This window comes from Ascaphus truei, chromosome 3, assembly GCF_040206685.1.
Source record: "Ascaphus truei isolate aAscTru1 chromosome 3, aAscTru1.hap1, whole genome shotgun sequence".
Taxonomy (NCBI): domain Eukaryota; kingdom Metazoa; phylum Chordata; class Amphibia; order Anura; family Ascaphidae; genus Ascaphus; species Ascaphus truei.
The window spans coordinates 412,059,118-412,075,974 of record NC_134485.1 but is presented as its reverse complement, the minus strand read 5'-3'; the positions used below and the strand labels follow the sequence as shown (position 1 = coordinate 412,075,974).

Sequence of the window (16,857 nt, the reverse complement as noted above, 5' to 3'; positions counted from 1 at the left end):
AGCTGTGCAGGGAACCGATAATATACAGCACTGCCCAGCTGCGCAGAGAACCGATAATATACAGCACTGCCCAGCTGTGCAGAGAACCGATAATATACAGCACTGCCCAGCTGTGCAGAGAACCGATAATATACAGCACTGCCCAGCTGTGCAGAGAACCGATAATATACAGCACTGCCCAGCTGCGCAGAGAACCGATAATATACAGCACTGCCCAGCTGCGCAGAGAACCGATAATATACAGCACTGCCCAGCTGTGCAGGGAACCGATAATATACAGCACTGCCCAGCTGTGCAGGGAACCGATAATATACAGCACTGCCCAGCTGTGCAGAGAACCGATAATATACAGCACTGCCCAGCTGTGCAGAGAACCGATAATATACAGCACTGCCCAGCTGTGCAGAGAACCGATAATATACAGCACTGCCCAGCTGTGCAGAGAACCGGTAATATACAACACTGCCCAGCTGTGCAGAGAACCGATAATATACAGCACTGCCCAGCTGTGCAGAGAACCGATAATATACAGCACTGCCCAGCTGTGCAGAGAACCGATAATATACAGCACTGCCCAGCTGCGCAGAGAACCGATAATATACAGCACTGCCCAGCTGTGCAGAGAACCGATAATATACAGCACTGCCCAGCTGCGCAGAGAACCGATAATATACAGCACTGCCCAGCTGTGCAGAGAACCGGTAATATACAACACTGCCCAGCTGTGCAGAGAACCGATAATATACAGCACTGCCCAGCTGTGCAGAGAACCGATAATATACAGCACTGCCCAGCACCGCAGAGAACCGATAATATACAGCACTGCCCAGCTGCGCAGAGAACCGATAATATACAGCACTGCCCAGCTGTGCAGGGAACCGATAATATACAGCACTGCCCAGCTGCGCAGGGAACCGATAATATACAGCACTGCCCAGCTGCGCAGAGAACCGATAATATACAGCACTGCCCAGCACCGCAGAGAACCGATAATATACAGCACTGCCCAGCTGCGCAGAGAACCGATAATATACAGCACTGCCCAGCTGTGCAGGGAACCGATAATATACAGCACTGCCCAGCTGCGCAGGGAACCGATAATATACAGCACTGCCCAGCTGCGCTGAGAACCGATAATATACAGCACTGCCCAGCTGCGCAGAGAACCGATAATATACAGCACTGCCCAGCTGCGCAGAGAACCGATAATATACAGCACTGCCCAGCTGTGCAGGGAACCGATAATATACAGCACTGCCCAGCTGTGCAGAGAACCGATAATATACAGCACTGCCCCGCTGTGCAGGGAACCGATAATATACAGCACTGCCCAGCTGTGCAGAGAACCGATAATATACAGCACTGCCCAGCTGTGCAGAGAACCGATAATATACAGCACTGCCCAGCTGTGCAGAGAACCGATAATATACAGCGCTGCCCAGCTGTGCAGAGAACCGATAATATACAGCACTGCCCAGCTGTGCAGAGAACCGATAATATACAGCACTGCCCAGCTGTGCAGAGAACCGATAATATACAGCACTGCCCAGCTGTGCAGGGAACCGATAATATACAGCACTGCCCAGCTGCGCAGAGAACCGATAATATACAGCACTGCCCAGCTGTGCAGAGAACCGATAATATACAGCACTGCCCAGCTGTGCAGAGAACCGATAATATACAGCGCTGCCCAGCTGTGCAGGGAACCGATAATATACAGCGCTGCCCAGCTGTGCAGAGAACCGATAATATACAGCACTGCCCAGCTGCGCAGAGAACCGATAATATACAGCACTGCCCAGCTGTGCAGGGAACCGATAATATACAGCACTGCCCAGCTGTGCAGAGAACCGATAATATACAGCACTGCCCAGCTGTGCAGAGAACCGATAATATACAGCACTGCCCAGCTGTGCAGAGAACCGATAATATACAGCACTGCCCAGCTGTGCAGGGAACCGATAATATACAGCACTGCCCAGCTGCGCAGAGAACCGATAATATACAGCACTGCCCAGCTGTGCAGAGAACCGATAATATACAGCACTGCCCAGCTGTGCAGAGAACCGATAATATACAGCGCTGCCCAGCTGTGCAGGGAACCGATAATATACAGCGCTGCCCAGCTGTGCAGAGAACCGATAATATACAGCACTGCCCAGCTGCGCAGAGAACCGATAATATACAGCACTGCCCAGCTGTGCAGGGAACCGATAATATACAGCACTGCCCAGCTGTGCAGAGAACCGATAATATACAGCGCTGCCCAGCTGTGCAGGGAACCGATAATATACAGCGCTGCCCAGCTGCGCAGAGAACCGATAATATACAGCGCTGCCCAGCTGCGCAGAGAACCGATAATATACAGCGCTGCCCAGCTGCGCAGAGTACTCTACAAGCAGAAGTCTGTAACATCGAAACATACAATTTGATGGGAGAGGAGAACCACTTTCCCCACCTCACCAACCCATTTTCCTATCTGCTGCAAAACAGCCTCGGATCCCTGGCTTTCTTTCAAGGTTCAGGATAGCCGTCTGTCAACCTGGGGTCCGGCGCATAAAAGGGGCCCCAGGAGACTTTTACGTGTGACATAGTGACAGGAGGAACATGCCCATCGGGAGATAAAGTGACAGAAAGAGGAGCATACATTCCTCAGATAGTGCCACCTGGGCCCCTAGCACCCGGAAACTCCCAGACTGCACTGGAGCAGTTTCATGAATTTATAGAACAAGGCCAAGCCTGTAAGTACATAAAACGTAGGTAATTCAAAGACTACAGGAATTCCCATAGAGTGGGAGCTACTGGACTGAAAGTTATTTATAAGCAGACAGCAACAACACACGAAAGAAATAGAGCAGTACTTTTATCTCCCGTCCCTGGGAAAATGGACCGGATGGATCGGTCTCGCTTCTTCTTCTCCTCGGGGTTGGGGGGCAGCGGTTTCGAGCCATGGTTCAAGGTGCTGCAGTCTTTGAGGCCGGCCCCGATGAAAGTGCTGGTGTTCCTCATGGGCGGAGCTGGCGGCTTGTCTTCAATTTCCAGGGCATTATCGGACATCTTCGGCGGTCCCAGCTCTGCGGCTAGCGGGAGAGAGAACAGAGTCGCTGTTACCACGTGCAAGGGCGTTCGCCGGGTTCACCACGCACAGCTGCCAGGGGGAGAGCAACGCTGCGCGGCAGCCAAAGGGTTAAAGCCGGGGTGGCCAACTCCAGTCCTCAAGAGCGACCAACAGGTCAGGTTTTCAGGATCTCCCTGCTTCAGTACAGGGGGTGCAGTCTTCGACCGCCGCTGAGCCACCTGGACAGGTGCCGGGATATCCTGAAAACCTGACCCGTTGGTAGCTCGAGGATTGCGGTTTATTTTTTTAATAGTAGCTCGCATGGGGAAAGCGGCCCTGAGGCAGGGGTCACAGAGAAGTTACTTTTCATACCCAGTGTCTTAATTGAATTAGTACTCCAATGTTTGACCTGCCTCCGACCTCACAGTGATACTGTATAATGCACACTGTACGTGAATGGAACTATTCCTGCATGTGTGCGTGGAAGTGCATGTGTGCGTGGAAGTGCACGTGTGCGTGGAAGTGCACGTGGAAGTGCACGTGCGTGTGGAAGTGCGTGTGCGCGTGGAAGTGCGCGTGGAAGTGCGTGTGCGCGTGGAAGTGCGTGTGCGCGTGGAAGTGCGTGTGCGTGTGCGCGTGGAAGTGCGTGTGCGCGTGGAAGTGCGTGTGCGCGTGGAAGTGCGTGGGTAACATGAAAGTGGGAGAAGGAGCGGCTCAGTGAGTAAAGACACTGACTGGCACTGAGTTTGAGCAGCGGAACCTGTTTCCATTCCCGGTGTCGGCTCCTTGTGACCTTGGGCAAGTCACTTTATCTCCCTGTGCCTCAGGCACCAAAAACATAGAGTGTAAGCTCCACGGGGCAGGTCTGTGTCTGCAAAATGTCTCTGTAAAGTGCTGTGTAAAACTAGCAGCGCTATACAAGAACATGCTATTATTATTATTATTATTATTATTATTATTATTATTATTATTAATAAGTCCTGTCTGATCCAGAGTGATGAGATCAAAGTTGCGAGTTGCCGAACAATATTTTCTGTGAAACCTAAATCTATTGGCTCTTTTTTGGATGATTATATTTCACATTATGTTAAAATTATAATTTAACATACAGTGCATCAGAGTTAAAATGAATATATCCGAAAAGCAAGATTTTTTTTTTTTTTTTTTTTTTTTTAGTATAATCTCAGAATTACTACAGCAGTGGATTTCAACATCAGGGTTCGATTAAGAGTAACTTGGTTAGGTCGGATATTTTATCTTTCATGAAAACAACAGCAGTTTGCCCTCTTAATTTGCCGGTTCAAACATTAAAAACAAACAAAACATTAAAATGGATTCAGAAATTATTAAAGAGAATTTAAAATAAAAAAAACTTTGTTTGGTTTGGGGTACAGATAGCATCCTTAACCTGTATGCACATTCCACGGGCATTGAGCTCTGAGGTATAGGTCAATAAGGATCTAGAAATAGCCTTGAAGACTGTTTACAAAACGCAGAGAATGTGAAATACCGGTATATATCTGTCAAGTTATTTTGCAAACTTGGTGAGCGGAGACTTACGAGGTTTGATTTCTTCTAACTACTCTGTGTGTGCGAGATGGACGCGTGCGGGACAGACAAAGCCCTCGTAATATTTATTACATTTCCAAAGAAAGCAACCCCACCAAATGTTTGCTTTAAGAATGATTGAATACTTCCAGGAGTGCAGAATTACATTATGAACTGGTTTTCAAATTTTTCTTTGACACCAACGGTAATTATTAATTTGTGCACAATTAAATAAGACAGCCCCTCTATTAAACTGCATACAGTATATACATATAGACTGACACACAGTATTGCTTCCAGTTCAAACATTCAAGACTGTGGAAACATACCGGTATGTCAACAGGCTTTCCTTAAGGGTTAAAACAAATTCCAAAACAGTTACCATGTTATGTGAAACCAAGGCCAAAAAATGTCAAAACCACCTAGAGCAGAACATCTCTTTGTTAACTTCAAATCTCAGTTGCCCTCAGTGACGTGCATTAAATATTTGGACATATGGCTCAACCCCATGCTAACATTTTGTGTGTGGATTGATAGTCTGTCATTTAACAAGTGTCATTTTGGGGAACTCCTACAGAAACAACGAAGTGACTGTGTCTGAAGACGCAAAACCCAACCAGGCCCAGTGGTCACGCCACATTGACGCCGGTGACATTCTCTGTATGGTTCAGATGTCCAGTCTCAGTAAAACGGATACTATATCAGTGGTGCTCAACTCCAGTCCTCAAGAGCCCCCTCCCCCCCCAACAGGCCAGGTTTTAAAGGATATCCCTGCTTCAGCACAGGTGGCTCCATCAGTGATCAGAGTCAACGACTGAGCCACCTGTGCTGGAGGTGGGATATCCTTAAAACCGGACATGTTGGGTGCTCGAGTACAAAAATATCACCGGGCCTCCTGTGTGCAGGAACTTAGGGAGTTTCAGAAAAATATACAATCATCGTGAGAAAACCATCATATTAAGGATCTTGCAGCAGAGCTAACAATTGACCTTTAGCCCTTGCAGCCTGTTGTACCTGTAATGACGTGCACAACACAACAGGGTAAAAGTTCAAGATCCCAAGGAACTGCAACGATCATTCCATCTGGGTTTCCCCCGCTGCAAATCCCACAGATATTATTATGGGCGCCTTCCTAGTAAAAAGTCAGATGGCGTCAAAACGTAGAATACAAAAAAAATAAAATAAAAGTGATGCAGGAAACACCGCTCCAACAAGGGGAGCAAATATAGCAAGTGTGTAACTATAATGTGGACTTATCTAATCATCTAGTGGATTGCTTTATTGTAATGTAAGTATCGTCCACAAAAGGGTGATCTGAGTAATCATCAACATGCGGGGTGCAGAGGGTATGCTGAATTACCGCTCTGGATTTTAACAATGAAGGTGCTGACCCCCCCTTTTGCAACTCGTCAATTAAATTAGAGGTACTCAACACCAGTCCTCGTGCCCCCCCCCACCCCCCAACTTGTCAGGTGTTCAGGACACCCCAGCTGCAGCACTGGTGGTTCAATCAGAGGCTCAGTCGAAGACACCTGACAAGTTGGGGGGGGGGGGGGAGAGAGGGGGAGCTTGAGGACTGGAGATGAGCACCCCTGAATTGAATTACAAAAGCGCTCATTTGCATGTCATTGCCCAGAATCCTTTGCTGTGGTGGAAGTACAGTATGCGGTGAGATTGCGGGTAAGGCAGATTTGTGGCCATGTCTCTGACGTGTGAATATGTGACATGTTCTGCCATTGCCCATACTTTCTGCCAAACCTTAAAGAGGCAATCCAAGCAGCTCAACAAATGAGCTCTGGGGGAAAGGCGGGATTGCAGATTTAATGCCACTAGCAGCAGCACAAAACAGAACATGTTACAGGGTTAGAGGGTATGTCATGTAAGTCAGTCCTGAATCAGCCACTGCATCCTTAGTAGAGATCCCAAGACAGCCAGTAGTTCACATAACCTTAGTTCGGAGTGTGGTCCAACAAGTGAATACAATTTAACACTCGCAGCCTTCAATAAACTTCTTTTCAAAGCAACGCGTTGAAGGCCTGCTGGCAGCAGTGGGGTTAATGGACTGGTTAATATTGAAAAAAAAAAAACACCTTAGTCAAGTGTAGGGGTTCAAAGGTCAGGTCCCAGAATCCTCCTGCTGGAGAAGAGGCCCTTAGAGATTCCACCTCCGCCTGCAGGGTCTGTGTATGTGTCAGAGCCCTTGGGACAGCAGATGGTGGATACACATTGGGGGAGCGGGGGGAGGAGGGGGATTGTTGAGGATGGAGAGACCAATTTGCATTTAAATAGGTGACCAAGTGGTTGTGTCATTACTTGTAGCAGTAATCACCTGCTCTCTGAAATCCCAAAGGGGCAAAGGGTAGTGTCAGCAGTCTTTTAACTCCTCTATTGCTTTGTTCAGAGGACGATACAGCGGTTAAAGGCGCAGTCCCCAACCCGTCCAAGATTAAAACTAGTGGATTGGTGTCTATTTTGCAGAGAAGTATTTTAAATGATTTTTAAATGTTTATACCAATGTTTGTGCACCGTGTAACTTGGCGTTTAAAGGGACAATTTAACTTAGCAACTCAAATAATTGTAGTGCAATTCGCTTCCTTAGCCCGTGTCCATAGTTAGCGCAACGGCGCAGCCGTTTTTTTCACGAGAAAATCTTGATTTTGTTGTGCAATGGCCGGGTCTCGTGCACAGTTCAGCCAATGAGGGCGAACCGCTCACGTGATGTCACGGGCACACCCCCAAACATCGAATTAGAGCTGGCTTGGTCGCGTCTCCTCCTCCAGGCCCCAAAGGCCACGGATCGCCTGTGCAGTCACGCGCTCCCCTACTATGTACAAGGCCTTAGAAAGATTCAGGCACTCTTAAAGTGACACATAAGGCCACAATTATACACTGCGTTAGCGCACGTCCGCGCTCATCGTATCGTGGGCGCCTCCCGCCCGAGCAACGTGTTAATTGTGAGGAAAGCGATTGGGGAGGCGTGGCGGACGCGTCACGAGGCTGGTTCGCCTTGATTGGCTGAACCGCCCGACGTGACGCGGCCGTCGCTTGAAAAGACGAAATTATTTGTCTTTTCAAAAGGCGCTCGCGCCGTCGCGCGCACTTGGGGCGGCTTCATGGGCATTCAGCAATTTGCGGTTGTGGCGTGAGAGCCAGCGCGCGCCGTTTAATCGCGTCCATACTTATGTCTGTCTTGTGAAGAGCGACAATGAATCAGCTCTTGGCGGGAACACAAACCAAGTATAATCAGTTGCTTCTGTGTCTGTTCGACTAACGAGGGCACCATAATCACTTTGTAAACAAAATAACAAAGCTCTCCTAGCAATGTTAATGGCTGTATAAAAAGGTTTTTGACCCTGAAAAATCTTAAGTGCAAAATTTAAAATACTCGTCATAAATATATCGTTGTTTGAGCATAAAATTTTTTTTTTAATGAAAATAGGCTTACTAATGAAAGAATTCTAAGGCCTCATTAAAGACGCCTAATCAGAACTTGTCATATCAAAATACCTTCCTTTTTAAATACAGCATTTTTCCTGTCAAAGAACATTTAATCGCCTTTTCCTCAGTACTCAGAGAATGTAGATACTGACTTTTACAGCTACGACGACGATATATATGTAAATAAATGGTGTCCAGCAGCTACATTTAACCTACTTACATTGCCACTTCGTTCACTTTCACCCTACATTGGACTGCCCTTTAAGGTGGGTTTTACAACCCTGTCTGCTCAACCATTTTCTTTATTATAGGCCCTTACATAAAGGGTGCTTGGTTGTGGAGGGGACAGGAAAAACTGCCAACCTTACTAATGACCCAGGAAGACTGACAATCAAATGACCATTCGAAGCCCTCGTTGCAAAGTAAAACACAAACATTTCATTTGCAGACGTTTAAACAACAAAAAAAAAAAAAAAGAAGGTTTAAAATACTTGCGTGTCTGATTTTTTTAAAACCATCAGTCACCTGGTTTTAACCTACTTTAATGAACCGGTAATTAACCCTGAAAGGTACCAGGTGGTTAGTGGCAAATGGCTACCCTTGGTCCCGATACGATCATGGGAAGTCAGAGGAGATGTGTGTCCCTTTCCTAGAAATGAGCCAAGAAGAGTGATGGCGTCCAGTGGAGTCACATGAGCTGAAGAAGAAAAAAAAACAAATGGTCGGAGGTGGCCACTTGTCTTCGTACTCTGGTGCTGGCTCGGAGGGAACCAAACACCAGGAAAACTTGTATACAGAAGGAGGTCTGCGGCGCACAAGAACACAAGCTGAAGTTAACGTCATTAGGTCACCACTACGGTTAATACATCGAATTGATTCTATGTAGAACTGACCCTTCTGGGCTCCTGTAGGCATCCAGTGCTGCTGGCAATGAAACAGGTTGCAATACATTCCATGCCTCGCTAATAAGAACTACCTGAAACTGCAGAGCAGGCTTTATCCTGAAACCGTCTCGGCGATGGCTTAAGAAGTGAAGATTTTGAACGAGTGATGAGTGGCTCCGCTGATTCTGCACTTCCTTGTCACAGGCTTCGTTGGAGAACAAGTGAAACGCAGCGGGCAAAAAAAAAAAAATCTCTATGGCAACATGGATATGGAAGCCAAAAAAGTGACATACTGTGTACCCAATACTGGGTGTTTCACAACCCAGAATCCAGCTTAACCACAGTAGGACATGTGACACTGTTCCAGCTCTACTAAACATGTGTATCCACAGTATGTGAGAATCAGGGTGAAAGGGGAAGTCTCTCCTAGAAGGAAGGAGAAGTGGCATGTATATAATATGTTCAATATGCTGACTGGCACTTTTTTTTTAATGCTTTTAACCAAGATTTTCATGGTAATCGCGTGCCTCGGGGACAGGGCGGGGAGGCTTTCCATTCTTAGCCAGCGTCTCGTGGTAATAAGACTGGGCCCGCAACGCTACAACAGGTACATGGCTCTTTCTGCTCTTAGCTTGCAAAGGCATTATGAAAGCATTAGTCAGGCAGAGAAACAGAAGTGGCTGGTCTGGGTTTCCAGGGAAAGGCAGCACGTTTATTTCTCACAAGACACAGATAAGTAAATTACCTTAAGAGCGATTCAATTTTACAACAGAAGCCAATTACACCAAGTTGTTTAAAAAGTGCTTTTTGACCCGTTCTGTTGCACTGCCCATTTAAAAAGGAGCAATTAAAGCCGGCATTTTTTTTTTTTTACACAGGATTGAAGCAGGGGATCTCCAGAGCTGAACCCCATTAATTTCAGCTCCGGAGACTCTCTGCTTCCATATACACTTGCCTCCGAAGGAGGTGCCTGTATCCCTCTGCAAGTTTAAAGCTCCCGCGTCCCGCAGACCAATAGGAAGCTGCTGTCCGGCTTTCCTGCCTCTCACCTGTCTCCCCTACAATCTATCCTAAACGCTGCTGTCCGGCCTTCCTGCCTCTCACCTGTCTCCCCTACAATCTATCCTAAACGCTGCTGTCCGGCCTTCCTGCCTCTCACCTGTCTCCCCTACAATCTATCCTAAACGCTGCTGTCCGGCCTTCCTGCCTCTCACCTGTCTCCCCTACAATCTATCCTAAACGCTGCTGTCCGGCCTTCCTGCCTCTCACCTGTCTCCCCTACAATCTATCCTAAACGCTGCTGTCCGGCCTTCCTGCCTCTCACCTGTCTCCCCTACAATCTATCCTAAACGCTGCTTTTAAAGCTTTACACTCTTCTGCCCCTCCTTATATCTCAGCCCTAATTTCTCGCTATGCACCATCCCGACTCTTGCGTTCTTCTCAAGGATTACTTCTTTCTACCCCCTTTGTATCTAAAGCCCTCTCCCGCCTTAAACCTTTTTAACTTTCTGCCCCGCACCTCTGGAATGCCCTTCCCCTCAGTACCCGACTAGCACCCTCTCTATCCACCTTTAAGACCCACCTTAAGACACATCTGCTTAAATAAGCATATGAATAGCACTGGATAATACTGACACATGATACATAAGCTTGGCCCCCTGCAGACGCACTTACTAGAACTCCCTCCTACTGTCTCTGCACGTTTTCCCTACCTACCAATTAGATTGTAAGCTCCTCGGGGCAGGGACTCCTCTTCCTTAATGTTACTTTTATGTCTGAAGCACTTATTCCCATGACCTGTTATTTATATTATTTGTTATTTATATGATATGTATTACTACTGTGAAGCTCTATGTACATTTATGCCGCTATATACTGTAAATAAAGACATACAATACAACGGATGATGCCACGTCTTCCTATTGGCCTATGGAGGTATCTCAGGAAGCAAGAGGTCTCTCCAGAGCTGAAATTAACGGGGTTCAGCTCCGGAAAACTCTCTGCTTCCAACCTATGGTAAAAAAAAAATTAAAAATCACAAACAAAAAGATTGCCCGCTGGCATTGCCCCTAAGATGTGACCGGTAACCACTGAGAGTGGAGGTTGGAAGGTGAACTAGCATCAAAATGATGGCAAAAAAAGTTACACATTTTAACCCTTTCAGTGCCCTGTGACAGTCACCATGTCATGAGGTCTGGCACTCCTGTGGCCCTTGTAACAGCGTGGCTACGTCATGGGCTTTATGCTGGTTTCTCAGGCGAAGCCATTCCAACGAAGCCTCGGCCTGACCGAAACAGAAGTGGCGACTCTGCAGTGCAAATCGCGGAGGTCCCGGGGGTGGGGGGGGGGGGGGTATCTGGTGTTGCCAGACCTGCGGCAGCGAAAAGGTTGACCAGAAACATGAAGGTCGTAGACGCTCCTGGATTTCAGCAACAGATCAGGTGCCAATCCTGCAAGCATCACACAGAACGTTTATTTTGCTAAACCTGGCGGGACACCTTAAAAATCGGATCTCGTTTTAATACACCGTCCCATCCTGTATTGTATCTTTCATTGTGTGCTTGGTCTCGTTTATAATCAGCGGTCACAATCCTAGTAGCACTCCTTTTGACACAAATGCGGTATATAATCGGGGTTGTGTGTGTTAGGTCTCATTTACAACCTTACATGTTTTCTTTTTTCTGAAACTGCGAAAAGCGCTATTTAAATAAAATTATTATTATTATTATTATGGCATTTGGCTCAAACAACCAGTACAAGCCGAGTGCGTGTTCACGTGATCAGTCCGTTCCGGGCGCAGGAAACACAGAGTACAGAACGCAGCATGGATCCGGTGACGCAGATTTACATGGGCAAACTGGTTCAAGTCAAATTTGCTCCGAGAGGGGTCTGCAAAGGGTTAAACCATAGTAATTTGCCCTTCATAACAAAATAGCTACGTTTTATCCTAATTATGTGCTGCGTGGTGAAAGTCACAGTGGGTGCTGGGCTCTTGGTAATAGGTTGGGAGTAAAAAAAAGTTGCAATACCGCATAGGCAGATTACATTTTTTTATTTTTGAAAGCAAATTAACAGTATAATTTGCTTCTTAAGCTAATACAACCGCGCTAAACGCAACTTTTTTTTTCCTTTCTGGAAATTCATTTGACAAATTGCTATTTTTAGGGGCCTGTGTGTCAACCCGGTGTTTTCTTTCCCCCTTATCCATATCAGCATTAGCGTATAAGGGTTCCATGTAAAAATGGATTTTGCGCAAAAAGGCGACACTGCTCATTTGCATGTCATTTCCTAGAATCCCTTGCTGCAGTGGAAACACTGATAATGGTGAAAGGTAGGGTTTCAAACCTGTCGGAGAGGAGCGATCTGTGCTGAAGTTGGGATAGCCTGACCTGTTCGGGAGGGGGGGGGGGGGTGCTTGAGGACAGGAGTTAAGCCCCGCTGGTCTGTACCCCGACACTTGAGGGACCTGCGCTGGGAATGTATAGGTTTTCTGTTTAGCTCCTTGTTATTTGTATAAAACAGTCTGACCCCCGTCTACCACATGTAATGATGCAATCCTTTCTTCTGCAACAAGTACTGGACGGCTTAAGTTATTACAAGCTGTGTCTGAGCTCTAACTGAACATATTACTTTTAAACAGGTTGCCCTCAATTTGGGACATGTTTTGCCAACTTGGGATTTTGTTAAATTTGCATATTTTTCCAGTAAAACATGAAACCAAGGACTGCTTGGGTGTGAACCCTTACTGAATACTGGTGGGTGCAGCGTAATTATGGGAGAGCCAATTTATAGTGCCCTGTGGGGAGGGGGACAATTGTACAGTCAGGTGTATACGCTCCAACTGTACCTATTTAGCAGGCACACTACGTATTTGGGATCCTGTATGAACAGCTGCACCTACTAATAAAGAGAGAGCTTGCGTGGGAAAACTGCATAGATAAGGGGACTTCCATAGAAATTGCTTGGAAGTACTTTAACCCAGCATGGGTGGGGTAACTGCAGTGGTACCTGTGTGTGCAAAATGTTGGCGGGTTTGCAGTTAACTCCTTGCACACGTGGATACACACACGTGTAAGTGTGAACGTGGCAATGCTTATGGATCTCTTAAAAAAAAAAAAAAAAAGTCTGACCTTTTCAATTCCCCAGAGTTCCCCCTCAAAGGGCGCTCACGTTTTTAATGGCCAATTGCAGGCAGTTTTCGGCCAAAAATTCCCCATCGGGCACTTTGGCGGATACAGAATAAACCTGCAAGCAGTGTGCACAGTTCTGAGTGTTTACATAGTCGCACGCGGGGGTCCAGTGAGGACGTTTTGCCCTTGTATTTAATGACTGTTGCAGGGCTCCAAATAACACGATCGTGATAAACACAACCAAACATCGTGCACCCAGAACGTCTCTAATCTATAACGGTGGTAATCTTATACAAAGTATGACCTTCCTACCGTCTCTGTACGTTCCTCCTACCTACCAATTACATTGTAAACTCCCCGGAGCAGGGACTCCTCTTCCGAAATGTTACTTTTAGTCTGAAGCACTTATTCCCATGACCTGTTCTTTGTATTTGTTATTTATATGATTACTAGCTGATAGACCCGGCGTTGCCCGGAATGTGAATGGATAAAATAAAAAATAATGTTGTTTGTAATAAAAAGTATATGAATGAAATAGAATGAAAAGAAAGATTAATATATAAAATTTGTAAAAATATTTTATTGTCGTTGATGAAGAATAAAAACTGGTATATACATTTGTAATAAACATATGTAAGATTCCATGTGATAATAATTGGTATAGTAATAAATGATTGTTGTTATGAAATGCAAGGGTGTGGGTGGGGGTGTGCTAAGAGAAAGGGTGGGTGGGGGTGTGGGAAGAGGAAGGGTGGGTGGGTGGGGGTGTGGGAAGAGGAAGGGTGGGTGGGTGGGGGTGTGGGAACATAAATGAAGGGTGGGTGGGAAGAGGAAGGGGGTGGGTGGGTGTGGTGTGGTGGTGTGGGAAGAGTAAGGGTGGGTGGGTGTGAAGAGTAAGGCTGGGTGGGTGTGAAGAGCAAGGGTGGGTGGGTGGGGGTGTGTGAAGAGCAAGGGTGGGTGGGTGGGGGGGTGTGAAGAGCAAAGGTGGGTGTGTGGGGGATGTGGGAAGAGTAAGGGTGGGTGGGTGGGGATGTGGGAAGAGTAAGGGTGGGTGGGTGGGGATGTGTGAAGAGTAAGGGTGGGTGGGTGGGGGTGTGTGAAGAGTAAGGGTGCTTGGGTGGGGGGGTGTGAAGAGGAAGGGTGGTTGGGTGGGGGTGTGGGAACATAAATGAAGGGTGGGTGTGTGGGAAGAGGAAGGGTGAGTGGGTGTGTGGGAAGAGGAAGGGTGGGTGGGTGTGTGGGAAGAGGAAGGGTGGGTGGGAAGAGGAAGGGTGGGTGGGTGTGTGGGAAAAGGAAGGGAGGGTGGGAAGAGGAAGGGTGGGTGGGTGTGTGGGAAGAGGAAGGGTGGGTGGGTGTGTGGGAAGAGGAAGGGTGGGTGGGTGTGTGGGAAGAGGAAGGGTGGGTGGGTGTGTGGGAAGAGGAAGGGTGGGTGGGTGTGTGGGAAGAGGAAGGGTGTGTGGGAAGAGGAAGGGTGGGTGGGTGTGTGGGAAGAGGAAGGGTGTGTGGAAGAGGAAGGGTGGGTGTGTGGGAAGAGGAAGGGTGTGTGGGAAGAGGAAGGGTGGGTGGGTGGGTGTGTGGGAAGAGGAAGGGTGGGTGGGTGGGTGTGTGGGAAGAGGAAGGGTGGGTGGGTGGGTGTGTGGGAAGAGGAAGGGTGGGTGGGTGGGTGTGTGGGAAGAGGAAGGGTGGGTGGGTGGGTGTGTGGGAAGAGGAAGGGTGGGTGGGTGTGTGGAAGAGGAAGGGGGGTGGTGTGGGAAGAGGAAGGGGTGGGTGGGGTGTGGGAAGAGGAAGGTGTGTGGGAAGAGGAAGGGTGGGTGTGTGGGAAGAGGAAGGGTGGGTGGGTGGGTGTGTGGGAAGAGGAAGGGTGGGTGGGTGGGTGTGTGGGAAGAGGAAGGGTGGGTGGGTGGGTGTGTGGGAAGAGGAAGGGTGGGTGGGTGGGTGTGTGGGAAGAGGAAGGGTGGGTGGGTGGGTGTGTGGGAAGAGGAAGGGTGGGTGGGTGGGTGTGGGAAGAGGAAGGGTGTGGGTGGAGGGTGGTGTGTGGGAAGAGGAAGGGTGGGTGTGTGGGAAGAGGAAGGGTGTGTGGGAAGAGGAAGGGTGGGTGGGTGGGTGTGTGGGAAGAGGAAGGGGTGGTGGGTGTGTGGGAAGAGGAAGGGGGTGTGTGGAAGAGGAAGGGTGGGTGTGTGGGAAGAGGAAGGGTGGGTGGGTGGGGTGTGGGAAGAGGAAGGGTGTGGGTGGGAAGGGTGGGTGTGTGGGAAGAGGAAGGGTGGGTGGGTGTGGGAAGAGGGTGGGTGGGTGTGTGGGAAGTGGAGGGTGGGTGGGTGTGTGGGAAGAGGAAGGGTGGGTGGGGTGGGGTTGTGGGGGTGGGGGGTGGGTGGGTTGTGTTGGGGGGTGGGGGGGTGGTGGTGGGTGGGGTGGTGGGGGGTGGGGGTTGTGGAAGGGTGGGGGGTGGGTGGGTGGGGGTTGTGGGAGGGGGGGTGGGTGGGGTTGTGGGTTGGTGGGGGGGGTGTGGGTGGGTGGGGGGGGGTTGTGGGTTGGGGGGGGGGTTGGTGGGGGGGGGGGGGGGGGGGTGTGTTGGGGGGGGGGGGGTGGGTTGGTTGGGGGGGGGGGGGGGTGGTGGGTGTGGGGGGGGGGGGGGGGGGGGTGGTGGTTGGTGGGGGGGGGTGGGGGGGGGTTGTGTTGGGGGGGGGGGGGGGGGGGGTTGTGTTGGGGGGGGGGGGGGGGGGGGGTTGTGGTTGGGGGGGGGGGGGGGGTGGGTTTGTTGGGGGGGGGGGGGTGGGGTTGGTTGTGGGGGGTGGGGGGGGGGGTGGGGGGGGTTGGTTGGGGGGGGGGGGGGGGGTTGTGTTGGGGGGGGGGGGGGGGGGGGGGGGTGGGTTGGGGGGGGGGGGGGGGGGGGGGGGGTTGGTTGGGGGGGGGGGGGGTGGGGGGGGGGGGGTTGTGTTGGGGGGGGGGGGGGGGGGGGGGTTTGTTGGGGGGGGGGGGGGGTTGGGGGGGGGGGGGGGGGGTTTGGTTGGGGGGGGGGGGGGGGGGGGTGGTTGGGGGGGGGGGGGGGGTGTGGTTGGGGGGGGGGGGGGGGGGGGTTGTGGTGGTGGGGGGGGGGGGGGGTTGTGGTTGGGGGGGGGGGGGGGGGGGGTTGTTGGGGGGGGGGGGGGGGGTTGGTTGGGGGGGGGGGGGGGGGGTTTGGGGGGGGGGGGGGGGGTTGGGTTGGGGGGGGGGGGGGGGGGGGGGGGGGGGGGGGTTGTGTTGGGGGGGGGGGGGGGGTTGGGGGGGGGGGGGGGGGGTTGTTGGGGGGGGGGGGGGGGGGGGGTTGTGTTGGGGGGGGGGGGGGGTTGGTTGGGGGGGGGGGGGGGGGGGGGTTTGGTTGGGGGGGGGGGGGGGGGGGGGGGTTTTTGGGGGGGGGGGGGGGGGGGTTTGTTGGGGGGGGGGGGGGGGGGGTTGGGTTGGGGGGGGGGGGGGGGGGTTTGGTTGGGGGGGGGGGGGGGGGGGTTGTGGGGGGGGGGGGGGGGGGGGTTGTTGGGGGGGGGGGGGGGGGGGGGGGTTTGTTGGGGGGGGGGGGGGGGGGGGGGTTGGTTGGGGGGGGGGGGGGGGGGGTTTGGGGTTGGGGGGGGGGGGGGGGGGGGGGGGGGGGTTTTTGGGGGGGGGGGGGGGGGGGGGTTTGGGTTGGGGGGGGGGGGGGGGGGGGGGTTGTTGGGGGGGGGGGGGGGGGGGGTTGTTGGGGGGGGGGGGGGGGGGTTGTGTTGGGGGGGGGGGGGGGGTTGGTTGGGGGGGGGGTGGGGGGGGGGGGTTTGTTGGGGGGGGGGGGGGG

The 16,857-nt window shown here is 51.0% G+C and overlaps 1 protein-coding gene across 2 annotated transcripts in view; it reads right to left on the bottom strand.

Annotated features, from left to right (window-relative positions):
- PAK1 (p21 (RAC1) activated kinase 1) overlaps positions 1-16,857 on the bottom strand; it is a 93,164-nt gene that overhangs the window by 50,667 nt on the left and 25,640 nt on the right. The window contains exon 1 of one of the 2 annotated variants that reach the window (XM_075592641.1): positions 2,862-3,096. The exons of the other annotated variant lie outside the window; for it this stretch is intronic. Within the exon in view, the coding sequence (XP_075448756.1) occupies positions 2,862-3,057 (196 nt within the window). The 5' untranslated portion in view covers positions 3,058-3,096. Of the gene's footprint in view, positions 1-2,861; positions 3,097-16,857 lie in introns of those variants that run through there. 2 annotated transcript variants of the gene reach the window in all.